This window comes from Schistocerca americana, chromosome 7, assembly GCF_021461395.2.
Source record: "Schistocerca americana isolate TAMUIC-IGC-003095 chromosome 7, iqSchAmer2.1, whole genome shotgun sequence".
Classification (NCBI taxonomy): domain Eukaryota; kingdom Metazoa; phylum Arthropoda; class Insecta; order Orthoptera; family Acrididae; genus Schistocerca; species Schistocerca americana.
Genome location: NC_060125.1, coordinates 290644783 through 290660146, shown reverse-complemented (window position 1 = coordinate 290660146; position 15364 = coordinate 290644783). Strand labels below are relative to the sequence as shown.

At 41.4% G+C, this 15364-nt stretch overlaps 1 protein-coding gene across 1 annotated transcript in view; it reads left to right on the top strand.

Annotated features, from left to right (window-relative positions):
- LOC124622387 (lipase 3-like) overlaps positions 1 to 15163 on the top strand; it is a 64203-nt gene extending 49040 nt beyond the window's left edge. The window contains exons 7-8 of the mRNA XM_047148076.1: positions 3179 to 3321; positions 14654 to 15163. Coding sequence (XP_047004032.1) covers positions 3179 to 3321; positions 14654 to 14806 — 296 coding nt within the window. The 3' untranslated portion in view covers positions 14807 to 15163. The remainder of the gene's footprint in view (positions 1 to 3178; positions 3322 to 14653) is intronic.
- Positions 15164 to 15364: the final 201 nt, after the last annotated feature.

Below are 15364 nucleotides of genomic sequence, written 5' to 3'. Positions count from 1 at the left end.
TGTGTGTGTGTGTGTGTGTGTGTGTGTGTGTGTGTGTGTGTGTGTGTGTGTCCGTTATTGTAAATACAGAGTCAAATGTTCAAATGTGTGTGAAATCTTATGGGACTTAAGTGCTAAGGTCATCAGTCCCTATGCTTACACACTACGTATCCTAAATTATCCTAAGGACAAACACACACACACACACACACACCCATGCCCGAGGGAGGACTCGAACCTCCGGCGGGACCAGCCGCACGGTCCATGACTGAAGCGCCTGAGACCGCTCGGCTAATCCCGCGCGGCAAAGACAGCGTCCCCACCGCCTTTGAGAAAACAGTCAAGTTATCAGAAGACTCCGTGTATCGAAATCATCCTCCGACATACTGGAAAGCATATCAATATTGCATGTTTTACCGCATTATGTTCGTGATATCCGAATCCATACACGTAATAATAAAAGTGGATGTATGTCTGTAAGTACGTTCCACAGCACTACATAAACCACAGGATCGATTTCAAGAAAACTTAGTGCGTATATCACCTACTGTCTGAAAAGAACCACTGTGGGAATAAGTATCACCTACCTTTGATAGAAGTGCGTGTGGGAATGAAAAAGAAGCGTGTCTCACTGCGAGACGATATTCATCTAGCATTTTTGCAAAATTTCAAACTTTTACGAGACTTTTTCTCGCTCACGCCCCCCCTCCCCCCCTCCTCCCCAGAAAATGATGAAAGGAAAAAAAAATGTTTAGCCCTTACTATATTTTTTCTCTGTTCATATAGCAACTGCCGCAACGGGCATGACTTTTCAGTTTGTTATATTTTTAACAATAATTCTATTCTTAACACGTCTTGCAGTACGTGCAAAAATACTGTACATCGTTGTGCGACAAATAGTTCAGGAGATACGACATAATAAATACCCAGCTGCTTAAAAACAAATATGCAGAGCCAAATTTCCTAGAAATACAGGTGAAATATGTGTACAAATGTCAATGAAATACGTTAGATATACAGTTGTGAAAGAAAAACTCGTAGCACCTAGAAATAGTTGTGTGACAAACGAAAGTTGGCAGGCGTGTTTCTACATCTGAAAGACGGTGTCCATTCAAATTTCGCAGCAGTTGCATACGAGTTTCCTTTAAGTACACGCTGTAACTTTCGTGTGATGTAGTTATCTTTGGCATTGGACTTGATGAACTGATGTTGATACTTCACTGAGTTTGAAAGAGGGCGTGTAATAGGGGTACCCTTAAGCTGAAGCTTCTTCTGCGATATTGCTGAAAGACTTGCCAGGAATGTAGGCACTGTACGTGATTCTGGCAGGAATGTACTCACTGTACATGACTGATCGCAGCGGTGGTCACAGGAGTGCTCGGTCGCAAGAAGACCAGGCTCCGGATGGCCGCATGGTACTACCGAGAGAGAGGATCATCGCGTTCGGCGTATGGCTCTGGCGCATCGTACAGCATCTGCAGCAGCAGCTGAGCAGCAGTTCGCACCACGGTGACACAGTCAACTGGTACAAATCGGTTTCTTCAAGGACAGCTCAGAGCCAGACGCCATATAGGGAGCATTACACTAACCCCGAAACCAACGCCGTTGGCAAACTTCAGTGGTGTCAAACGAGAGATCACTGGAGGGCAGGGGTGAGATCTGTTATGTTTTCTGATGAGAGCTGTTTCTGCCTCGATGTCAGTGATGGCTGTTTGTTGGTTAGAAGGAGGCCACTTTAGGGTTTGCAACCGACCTTTTGTGTGCTAGACACACTGAACCTGCACCTTGTGTTATGGTCTGGGGTGCGATTTCGTGTGATAGCAGGAGCACTCTCACTGTTATTCCACGTAACCTGACTACAAATACGTGCGTCAATCTAGTGATTCGACCCGTTGTGCTGCCATTCATGAACAGCATTCCAGGGAGTGTTTTCCAACAGGATAATGCTCGCCCAAATATCGCTGTTGTAGCCCAACATGCTCTACAGAGAGTCGACATATTCCCTTGGCCTGCTCGATCACCAGATCTGTCCCTAACCGAGCACATAGGGGACATCATCGGAGGATACTTCCAGCGTCGTTTATTGACCAACCAGGTGTACTAGCATGAAACTCGGTGTCACAAACTGACATCCGCCTTTACATTAACGTTTGAACTTTCGGTGTTAATCACATAAATATGTTACCTAGAAAAAGTATTCCCTAAGTTTCATTATTCAACGTTAATGATTTTTTGTTGTTGCGATGTTTTCCTCCAGTGTATGCGAAATACATGTTATATGTGCGTATTTTTACAAAGATGTGAGTAAAAGGCTCTTCCTGAACCCCTAGACTGATTTCAACCAAACTTAATAGATATATTACTTAATTCATGGAAAGAAACACGTTGGGGTTAACACGCAGCAACCTCCTACTACTGGGATGGGGCGATAATGTGGAGAGAGCTGGGTGGGAAGGGGAGGAGGAGGAGGAGGAGGAGGATGAGGTGGACAAACAGAGAGGGCGAAGGAAAAGGAAGAGATGGTCGCAGGTGTGGCGGAAGAGGAGATGGACTAGTAGAACTGGAATAAGTACACACTCTGACAACACCGGAAACTCAGCTATCCATTTCATATGTTGTTACTTGCCTGTGCGGGTTAAGGTGGAACAGATCTCTATCTGATTATTGTTGCTTATCATGCAGAATTTTTCATTTCCATTTCGTCTACACCAGGAGTGTCCAACATTTTATGTTACCTGCTCCACGGTATATGGGCGAGAGAGTGAGGAGGGGAGGAAGGGTGGGAGGGAGGGAGGGAGAGAGAGACAGAGACGTCAGGCGGTATGGCGGATGGGTAGCAGGAGTTTCAGAGTCAGAATATTAATTTTACCATAACTTTAGATAAACGGAACCTGACGACCTTCCTGCAGCAGCTTGAGAAAGTTGCAGTATTTGGACGGGTTACTCCTGTAACCGAAATATCAGATCTGAAGATGGTTCTAAAGCAACCGAAACCGGTCATTTGAATAAACATTTTGCAATCAAGACGGATTAAGTTACATCGTCTTATTTGTGTGGAACACAAGTTTTCGTTAAAATGTCGAAGCTGCTCTTGCAAGAAATTTAGTTACAGCCACATTATAGAGATTATGTTCTCTCGTCGCGCTTACTCAGTCTGACAGTGCTTGCCGCTTTACGGTACGCGCGTTTACTGTTCCAGGTCACTTCCGCCAGTACGACCATGGAATGTTCGGCAACCTGGAGAAGTACGGCAGCTTCTGGCCGCCAGACTACGACCTGAGCAAAATCACCGCCCAAGTGGCGCTCTTCTACAGCAACAACGACTGGCTAGCGGCTGTGAAGGTAACCTCGTACATCTCTGCTGCGTTCTGTTCGCACACCTGCTTTCCTGTGGCTTTTTTGTGTTATCGCAATTGTGATGGATGATGTCATATGATTTTCAGAGAAAAGTTCCATTAGCGGACAGTAAATAATGATTATCACCTAGCGAGGTGGCGCATTGGTTACGATATTGGGCTCCAAATCTCACTCTAATCACATAAACTGCTATCTTCCTTAAAAAAACTACACACTTATGCTTGGGTCATACTGATTAGATATATTACTTAAAGGACATGATGAAAAATTATTATAATTTAGATGTAGGTTTACTTGTTACAATTGAAACAAATTTTACATTATTACATACATACTGACAGGTTTCAGACAGATTATATAATGGTAAGACAGAGATTTAGGAACCAGGTTTTAAATTGTAAAGCATTTCCGGGGGCAGATGTTGACTCTGACCACAATCTATTAGCTATGAACTGTAGATTAAAACTGAAGAAAGTGCAAAAAGGTGGGAATTTAAGGAGATGGGACCTGGATAAACTGACAAAACCAGAGGTTGTACAGAGTTTCAGAGAGAGCATAAGGGAACAATTGACAGGAGTGGGGGAAAGAAATACAGTAGAAGAAGAATGGGTAGCTTTGAGGAATGAAATACTGAAGGCGGCAGAGGATCAAGTAGGTAAAAAGACGAGGGCTAGTAGAAATCCTTGGGTAACAGAAGAGATACTGAATTTAGTTGATGAAAGGAGAAAATACAAAAATGCAGCAAGTGAAGCACGCAAAAAGGAATACAAACGACTCAAAAATGAGATCGACAGGAAGCGCAAAATGGCTAAGCAGGGATGGCTACAAGATAAATGTAAGGATGTAGAGGCTTATCTCACTAGGGGTAAGATAGATACTGCCACAGGAAAATTAAAGAGACCTTTGGAGAAAAGAGAACCACTTGCATGAATATCAAGAGCTCAGATGGAAACCCAGTTCTAAGCAAAGAAGGGAAAGCAGAAAGGCGGAAGGAGTATTTAGAGGATCTATACAAGGGCGATGTTCTTGAGGACAATATTATGGAAATGGAAGAGGATGTAGATGAAGATGAAATGGGAGATATGATACTGCGTGAAGAGTTTGACAGAGAACTGAAAGGCCTGAGTCGAAACAAGGCCCGGGAGTAAACAATATTCCATTAGAACTACTGACACCCTTGGGAGAGCCAGTCCTGACAAAACTCTACCATCTGGTGAGCGAGATATATGAGACAGGCGAAATACCCTCAGACTTCAAGAAGAATATAATATTTCCAATCCCAAAGAAAGCAGGTGTTGACAGATGTGAAAATTACCGAACTAACAGTTTAATAAGTCACAGCTGCAAAATACTAACGCGAATTCTTTACAGTCGAATGGAAAAACTGGTAGAAGCCGACCTCGAGGAAGATCAGTTTGGATTCCGTAGAAGTCTTGGAACACGTGAGGCAATACTGACCCTAACACTTATCTTAGAAGAAAGATTAAGGAAAGGCAAACCTACGTTTCTAGCATTTGTAGACTTAAAGAAAGCTTTTGACAATGTTGACTGGAATACTCTCTTTCAAATTCTGAAGGTGGCAGGGGTTAAATACAGGGAGCGAAAGACTATTTACAATTTGTACAGAAAGCAGATGGCAGTTATAAGAGTCGAGGTACATGAAAGGGAAGCAGTGGTTGGGAAGGGAGTGAGACAGGGTTGTAGATTCTCCCCGATGCTATTCAATGTGTATATTGAGCAAGCAGTGAAGGAAACAAAAGAAAAATTTGGAGCAGGAATTAAAATCTATGGAGAAGAAATAAAAACTTTGAGGTTCGCCGATGACATTGTAATTCTGTCAGAGACAGCAAAGGACTTGGAAGAGCAGTTGAACGGAATGGACAGTGTCCTGAAATGAGGGTATAAGATGAACACCAACTAAAGCAAAACGAGGATAATGGAATGTAGTCGAATTAAGTCGGGTGATGCTGAGGGAATTAGATTAGGAAATGAGACACTTAAAGTAGTAAATGAGTTTTGCTATTTGGGGAGCAAAAAAACAGATGATGGTCGAAGTAGAGAGGATATAATGTGTACACTGGCAATGGCAAGGAAAGCCTCTCTGAAGAAGAGAAATTTGTTAACATCGAGTATAGATTTAAGTGTCAGGAAGTCGTTTCTGAAAGTTTTTGTATGGAGTGTAGCCATGTATGGAAGTGAAACATGGACGATAAATAGTTTGGGCAAGAAGAGAATAGAAGCTTTCGAAATGTGGTGCTACAGAAGAATGCTGAAGATTAGATTGGTAGGTCACTTAACTAATGAGGAGGTATTGAATAGGATTGGAGAGATGAGAAGTCTGTGGCACAACTTGGCTAGAAGAAGGGATCGGTTGGTAGGACATATTCTGAGGGATCAAGGGATCACCAATTTAGTATTGGAGGGCAGCGTGGAGGGTAAAAATCGTAGAGGAAGACCAAGAGATGAATACACCAAGCAGATGCAAAAGGATGTAGGTTGCAGTAGTTGCTGGGAGATGAAGAAGCTTGCACAGGATAGAGTAGCATGGAGAGCTGCATCAAACCAGTCTCAGGACTGAAGACCACAACAACAACATACAAAAAATCTCGACAATGATGTAAGTTCTGGCCATTAGTGAGCTGTTGCGCTTTGGCGTTTTACTTAACGCATAAACTGACACCTCCGGAAATCATTATCCTAGAGTTTTGCTTAGAATACAAAAATTTGGACAATGGTATCTAACTGAGATTTACAAGTACATTTGTTACAGTTTGAACATTTCGTTAGTGTCTAGTTGTCACAACCTGATGGGCATAGTTTGCATCTGGCACGTTTGCAGTTTTGGTTGTATCACTGGAGCTTGCTGTTGACGGACTTCCTGTTTGTATCTTTCTAACCATGGCCGCTGACTACATTTCGTGACACCATTTTTTAGTTTAAATGTAAGGAGTATCTGGGGGTCCCTGCAATTCATCGAGAAATATTCTTCTTATGTAATGAACTTTTTTCCACCCTGGATAGCCGCGCAGAGTAGCCGCTCGGTCTGAGGCGGCTTGTCACCGTCTGACCCCTCCCCCCTCGTCAGAGGTTCGAGTCCTTCCTCGGGCATGGATGTGTGAGTTGTCCTTAGCGTAAGTTAGTTTGAAGTAGATTAAGTAGTGCGTAAACTTAGGGACCGATGACCTCAGCAGTTTCGTCCCATAAGATATTTCCACCCTGGATTTTTTTCCCTCCACAGCATTGTGGTCAGAATTATCAATAATATTGTGGAAGATGATTATTGACCAGCGGTTGGTTTTCCTCTTGCTCGTGTAGGAACCAATAATCTTCTCTAATGTGTAAACTGCTCCCTTTACTTACATTGTAGTGCAATATCATTTTCGGTTTCTTGTCTTCTCTATTGCTTATTTACTCACTGTTCTACATTGAGCTCATCACGACAACCTCTTTGTCCTTCCGTGGAACATTGTTCATAGCAAAAAAGAACTGTGAAGTGCGAACATCATCTTTGCTTGATATATTATTAAGGAGTTCAGGTTTATTTTTTCTCACCGAACTCTGCATTGTGAGTTATCTTATGAGATGTTCTTGACCTAATGCATATGATGCGAAGAAAATGTCACATGTGACATTACGCCCGTTTCTCCATGACCACCCTCATACCTTGATTTTTGCCAGGTGCTTATCCAGGTAATTTTTCTGTATAAATTTGTGTCTTCATAATGTAAGAAGTAGTGCTACTGGACAGTGTCCATATTTTTAGCACAATATTTCAGGTTTTTTTCTGTATATATTGTTTGAATAGACAACGTCCTCGAAAAGCCACCAATTGTTTATCTACGGTGTGACAACTGGGAGTTTACTTTTCGTGTTCTTCCATCAAACTTGTCATCGAAACGAAACACACGTGAGATGCAAAAGAACCATTTCGACATTGCGGCAGGGAATGGCTCTACCTGTTTCTGTATCCAATAGGCTCTTTGTTGAATCGCCAAATGATTTGTATCATACCAGCCAGTAGTAAAAGGGCATTACAGGCTTCAAGTGCAATTTCAACTAATGCTTCAGAGCTATGCCCATAAACTCTTCGGCCCTCAATATTAATCATTTCCACCACAATACTCTGAGTATTATCGTTCGTCATAACTTGAAGAGATGATTTTGTATCACATGCTCTTGTCGGATCAGGGGTCAGTTTTATAAAATCTTTGCATTAGATACTGCTCCAGTTTGCGAGAAAGGTTCTAAGCTCCACGTGATTTTTATGTCTTTAGACTGAATCAACTGAACAGTTTTCACATTGTTGTGTGAAGTATCAATATGTGAAATGTCTCCTGAAGCAGATGAAGGATTAATGTTGTCATCACTGGTGTGGTTTTCATCTTCAGAAATATCCTCCTCGCTGTGAGATGCATTTACTAATGGTTCGAATTCCTCATCGGAAAGAACTCGTTCTGTCATGATAAATTACTGCGATAGGAACATGAACGGCCTCTGCACACAACAATTAATGAAATGTAACTGTTAACGATAGTGTGTTATAATAATTTGAACGTAATCAACGACTTGCATTATTGCTTAACCTTCGCACATTTCAACAATAAGGAATAAGATATTTACTCTGTCATAAAAACCATTATGCATGTACCTCAGGCGTGCAGAAATAAAACTTGACTATGATCATACTAAAAAGAGTGTAAGGCAGGGATGTAGTCTTTCGCCCCTACTGTTCAATCTATACACTGAAGAAGCGATCTTGGAAATAAATGAAAGGTTTAAGACTGGAATTAAAATTCAACCTGAAGGGATATCAATGATAGGACTCACTGATGACATTGCTATCCTTAGTTAAAGTGACGAAGATTTACAGGATGTGTTGAATGGAATGAATAGTCTAACGAGTACAGAAGGGGACAGAATAAATCAAAGAAAGACAAAAGTAATCAGAAACAGCAGAAATAAAAACAGCGAGAAACTTAGCGCCAGGATTGGTGATCACGAAGTAGGTGAAGTTATGGAATTCTGCTACCTATGCTGCAAAGTCATGGCAGAGAGAGAGCAAGGAGGACGTAGAAAGCAGACCAGCTTCTAGCAAGAAGGGCATTCCTGGTCAGGAGAAGTCTACTAGTATCAAACATAGGCCTTAATCTGAGGTAGAGATTTCTGGGAATGTACGTTCAGAGCACAGTGTTGTATGGTGGTAAACATGAATTGTGGGAAAAGCGGAAAAGAAAACAACCGTAGATTTTGAAAACTAGGTGGACTGATAAGCTAATAAATGAGGAGGAGAAAGTAATTTATGGAAAACACTGACAAGAAGAGTGAATGGGGTGATAGGACATCCGTTAAGACAGCGCATAACTTCCATGGTACTAGACAGAGCTGTATAGTGTAAAAACTGTAGAGGAAGACAGAAATTGGAATACAACCAGAAAAAATTGAGAGCGTTGGTTGCAGGTGCTATTGTGAGATGAAGAGGTTGGCACATGAAAGGAATTTGTGGCTCATAAAACCAGTCAGAAGACGATGTTCAAAAAAATTATATTTTCACATTCTGTGACTTTAAGCCCTCTGTGTCACACTGACCTGAGGAGCAGAACTGTAGCAAACTAAGGTCTAGCAAGGAGGAGACAAGCAGTTCCTTTAATTTCAGCTGTAAGGTACACAGAATGTTTAGAAAAACAAATTCATCAAGTATGGGGCAGTACAATTCAAATATAAAAAATTATGGAAGAATAAATTCATTTTGGGGTCAAGGTTTAAATTTAGATTTTCCACATTTTCCTTAAGTGGCTAAGGCTACATCAGTACTTTGAAAATGACAAGGACGAGTCTCTTCTCCGTTACTGTCTAATCCGCTTATGTGCTCAGTTTCCAATGTACGCAGGATTGGCCAATAAATCCTAACCTCTCATCCTTGACTATTGGAGCCAAAGACGGCAGCAGCCCGATGAAAAAAATTAAATTCCTCCGAACTCTCATTTTCAGTTGGCTATGCATCTATTTAAGAGTTTGCGTAGATAGGCATACAATTTCCCTTAAGTGTACAGCAACTGCTATTCAGATGAATGAGAAACTAAAACGATCAGTACACACGTAACTCAGAGAATTAATTTCTTATGTACAAACATTTTGCCACATTTAAATTTCTTGTGCTTTTGCCAACTCTCTTCCCAAAACCACGTATAACTGCTTTGATTTCTGCGCATGCGAAATCTGTCTTCACCAATAACTAAACAACTTTTACACACAAAAACGAACATTTCCGTTATGTATTTTTATTTTTGAAGCAATCTGAATGGCAGTTTCTCACGATTATCTATCACGAATGTACTGCACTCAGTCTATTTCTGATTTATTAATAAAATCCGATAGTCAACTTCGTTGTCAATAATTCTCTGTGATTTGGTGACTGCGACTGTTGATTACAAAGAACAAAAAGTAAACAGTTACCTGTGTCTGTTACTTTTATTTTCTTTTACGTTGCGTTTCGAGGGCTTGTACTTTCATATTCAGGTGGATCACTGGATTACATACGAAATCCTGTTCCTGGATATAGTCACTTGACCTGTAATTAAGAAACTGTTATGATTATGTCTCCTTTGGAAAAAGATTCCGAATTTTTCTCCTTTCGATTCTCCGGGAGTATTTCCAAGGGCGAGGTGACTATTCGAAAAGATCAATCAACCAACGAAAGGGTAACAATCTATGAGTCGAAGCGTGGAATTCAAGAGGCCTAAATATGGTAGGAAAGCTAGAAAATCTGAAAAGGGAAATGCAAAGGCCAAGTTTAGAGAAAGTAGGGATCATACGGATCAGTGAAGTGAAAAGGAATGAAGATACGTATTTGTGGTCCGTTAGGTTTATATCAACAACAGCAGAAAATGATGTAAACGGAGTACGATTCGTCAAGAGTAAGGAGATGGTGGGGAGAGTGAGTTACTACGAACAGTTCAGTAGTAGACAGAACATACATGCCAACGTCACAAGCGTAAAACGAAGAGATAGAGGAAGTTTATGAGGAAAACAACGGGTAACACAGTATGTAAAAAGGACGTGAAAATTTAATAATTGTGGGGTATTGGGAGACGGTAGTAGGGGAAAGAATTGAAGAAAGAGTCGCGGAAGAATATGGGCTTGGTTGTAGCAACGAGAGAGGAGAGAGACTGACTTCTCCAACATATTTCTGCTAGTATCAGCGAACACTGTTCAAGAATAATAAGAGGAGGAGGTATACGTCGAAAAGGTCGGGAGATACGGGATGATTCTCATACTGGATTATAAGGCATACCCAGTTGTAGATATAGATTCATATCACAATGATGTTGAAGAACAGACTGAAGTACGAAGAATCGTCAGGAAGAATCAATGTGGAAAGCAGTGGTATAATGAAGTACTGGAGAATTATGAGTCTTATTTTAAATTCTCTAAGGTTGTAGATACTACGATAATGAATATCACACTTCAATTTGAAAAGGAATAGACATTTATAAAAAGGGAAATTGCAGAAATTTGCACAGAAAATCATAGGTACAAGGAAGCTAATTGCGAGGAAACCTTGTCTAACAGAAGAGACGAAAGCACGGAACACAAAAATGTCCAGTGAAAGACAAGAATACATCAGTATAAGACACTTAGATATGAAATAAGTAGGAAGTGCAGGGAAGCCAAAGCTTTATGGCTGCAGATTTGAAGAACTCGAAAAAGAAATAAACAAATGAACATCGGAAGTACTGACTCAGCGTACGGAGAAGTCAAAACAACCTTCAGTGAAATTAAAAGCAAGGGCGGCAACATAAGGAGTGGCTTTGGAATTCCACTGCTAAGCGCAGATGAGAGACCGGATAGGTGGAAAGAGTACATCGTAGGCCTATATGAGGGAAAGGAATTATCAGATTACGTGACAAAACAAGAAGTTAGAACTGATGTCTAAAAGATAGGGAATCCAGTATTAGAGTTAAAAAAAAATTGGAAGACTTGCGATAAAATAGAACAGAGGAGACAGATGACGTTTATAAAATCATTGGCGGAAGTGGCAATCAAAGTTGGTGTCTAGAACCTATTAGACCGGTGACCTACCAACAGTCTTTCGGAGAGACATCGTTCATTCACTCCCGGTTATAACGAGTGCAGAGAATTCCGTGAACTATTGAAAAATCAGCTTATCGACTCATGCATCCAAGTTGCTGAGAAGAACAATATACAGTAGAATGGAAAAGAAAATTGAGGAAATTTTAGCCGACGATCGGCTTGGCTTTACAAAAAGTAAAGGCACCGGAGGGACTGTCCTGACGTTGCACTTGATAATGGAAGCAAGACTGATAAAAAATAAAGACTCCTTGATATGATTTGTCAACTTGTAAACAGCGTTTGACAGTGTAAACTGGTGCAACATGTTTCAAATACTGAGCAAAATAGGTGTAAGCCATAGGGAAAGGCGGGTAATGTACAATACGTAAAAAAAAAAAGCAAGAGGGAATGATAAGAACGGAAGACCAAGAATGAAGTGCTCTGTTTGAAAATGTGAGACAAGAGTGCAGTCTTTCGCCGCCACTGTTCACACTGTTCGTTCTATATATCGAAGAGGCATTGGCGGAAATTCAAGAAAGGTTCAGGAGAGGGAAAGAATGTAAATGATAAGATTCGCCGATGACATTGGTATCATGAGTAAAAGTGGAGAAGAAAGGAAGACCTGTTGACTGGAATGAACATGCTAATGAGTACAGAATATAAATTGAAGAAACTAGAAATAAATGAGTAGCAGATTTGGGATTAGCGATAAATTAAATACAAAAACTGATGACCATGAAGTAAATGGACTTGAGGAAATATTCAGCATTGGAAGCAAAGTAACACGTGACAGATGAAGAAAGGGGAATATGAAAAGCAGACTAGTACAGATGGAGACGGAATTCCTGATCAAAGAAAGTCTCCTAGCATCAAAAATAGAACCTTAAACTGAGGAAGAAATTTACTAGACTATATACCTAGGTGTGAATCATTGACTGCAGGGAGACGAAAAAAGCGTTTCAGAAGTGGCGCTATAGAAGAATGTTGAACTTTAGGTGGACTAATAAGGTAACTAATGGAAAAGGTTCTCCGCAGAACCGTCGAGGAAAGGAGCGTACTGGAGATCACTGACAACAAGGGACAAGAAAACAGAGCATCTGTTGAGACGTAATGGAATAACTTTCTTCGTTCTAGAAGGAACTGTAGAGGGTAAAACTGACTGTAGAGAAGACATAGATTGGAATATACCCAAAAACTAAGTTAGGACGGTGAGTGCAAGCGCTACTCTGAAATGAAGACTGGCACAAAATACGAAGTGGTGGAGCGCCGCATTAGACCAGTCAGAAGACTGACGGAGGAAAAAGACGCCTGCTGTCTGCCTTACACTCTAGTTGACGTCAGTGAAATAATGCGACAACGAGTGACACAAATACAAGTCGCTAGCGGAATGAAGTGCAAGGAGTACAGCTGACCTCATCCAGAAAAAGAAATTCCCATACAAGCCACTGGTCCGCCTGAAGACGACAGTCTATGCCCTGTTTAGGAGTCTTGGGAGAAGATAAAAGTGACTACACAGATAACTGTTTTAATTTTACTTTTATACCCGGTACTCTCTTGCACTAACGTTCATCTGTTTTACGTTTCGTTCTTCATTACAATGTTTTCATTTTGTAGTTTCTTCGTTAATGTTTCTTGTACGTTTGCTGTAGTGCTCCCGTACCAGTTTCATAAACTTCGTAAGCGGTGTGTCTTAAACCAGTCGGATTTTATTTTTACTTGAAGCTTACATTTCGTTAGTAAGAAATCAAGACCACTGTGATTATCTTGTATGTTGGCATCTAAAAAATCGTATTACCAGGGAAAGCCAATTGAAAGCCGAACACTCGCCACAACGGGACCATGCAATGACTGCATTTAAAAGTAATAAGTACACGCGTTAAGATATTTATCCCACTGGGACACGAGACGAGCAGTTACTGTTTCATGGAACGTGGTCGGCTGCTGACGGATCCACAATGGCACCCTCTGCTGCACTTCCTGTTCCAACTGAGACGGACGTGCAGGCACGTCTTTCTTCAGCACGCCACCAAATATGTGACAATCACACATTGAAAGATCCAGGCTGTACAGAGGATAATGTAGTGATCTCAGCAAAATCGCTGAAGCGTAGTCTTCATCCGACTGACAGTGCGGGGGCGGCTGTTAACGTGCAACAGGATGATTCCGCGACAGCATTCCGAAAGTCCGAGCGCAAACGGCAAAGCCAGCAGTGGAAACTTTCCACACCTCTACCAGCAAAGAAATGCGAAGCAGTTAACACAATTTCCGGTAAGATCATGATGAGTTTTTTTCCTTGGACTGCAAGGTCCCTCCTCTCGTCAAGTTCCTCGAGCCTGGAACAACAATCAGTGGGTAGCACTATGACGACACTTTCCAGAAATTTCGACCTGCCGTAGATTCAAAACGCCCTGGAATGCTATTGTACAGAATCATCCTGTTGCTCGATAACGCACGACTGCGCACTGACAATCGGACGACGGCTACACTTCAATGATTTGCTTGGGAAACACTTCAGCATCCTCTGTACAGCCCGGATCTTTCAGCGCATGATTTTCACGTCTTTGGTGAGCCAAAGAAAGACATGCATGGACGTCGCTTTCAGTCGGACGAGGAAGTGCAAGAGTGGGTATGGTTGTGGATCCGTCGGCGGACGACCGCTCTCTACGAAACAGTAATTGATCGTATCTTCTCCCAGTGGGATAAATGCCTTAACGTGTGTGGTGATTACTTTTGAATGGAGCAACTCCGTTGTTCCGTTTTGGCGGGTTGGCTCTGAGCACTATCGGACTTAACATCTGAGGTCATCAGTCCCCTAGAACTTAGAACTACTTAAACCTAACTAACCTAAGGACATCACGCACATCCATGCCCGAGGCAGGATTCTAACCTGCGACCGTAGCGGTCGCGCGGTTCCAGACTGAAGAGCCTAGAACCCATCGGCCACATTGGCCGGCTTTTGGCGGGTGTTCGGTTTTCGTTTGACTGCCTTTCATAAAACGCAGACAGGTGTAAAACATCCTTGAATCCTTTTGTCAATACAATCGAAATGCACGCTTTCGAGAGCCTGAACAACTCCGGCGTTGGTTGCGGGTTGTCCACGTCGATGTAGAGACTAACTGATACTCTTCTCTTTACCAATTGTGCAGTATGAACGTGTGTCATTAACGACCATTACTTAAAAGTTTTACTTTCCAGTTATTGAATTTTTTTGGATGTGCATTCAGACAATTTCTGTTTATTGTTGCAGGATGTGGACAGACTGTACGACAAGTTACCAAATTGCATAGGCCGCTTCCTCGTATCGCTGGATTCATTCAACCACCTCGACTACGTATGGGCCATCCACGCTAAGGAACTAGTCTACGACAAAGTCATTAGCCTCATGAATAGATATTTGTAAATTGCTTCGCTTTCGAGGGACGCAAGCGCCTACATCCAAGATCAGACGCAATAAGGATGTCTACACACACGTTTATCAGACATAATATTTTGTTTAATTTCCAACAAGAATAATTTCCAGTTGTATTGTCATACAAGAAAAATTTCGATGTATATTAAAAATATAAATACTCCACTTTCTGTTTCGATGCTGTGTCATGCTTTCGTTCTCAAGGAGTATGTCAAGGACTATTACATGTTTTCATATTTTAAATCGTTTATCCACATATGATGTGTGTTCAACGTAGTAATTATCAAACACTCGAAAAATTCTGATTATTTTACAACTCAGTAACAAATAAAAATTTGGTATTATCTGCATCGTCAACAAAATTTTATTTGCTGCTGCTGTAACCTGACCTCAGGAAATTAGTGGAGCCTTTTTCTACATTCGCAGTTCTCTCGTGAGAAGTTTCCTGAATTTCTCTGCTGTAACATATTATAGTCAATGCAAGTTGCATTGACTGTACTGGCATGCTTCTATTAGCTGTCACTACGTGCTTTCATTCAGGGTGTTTTC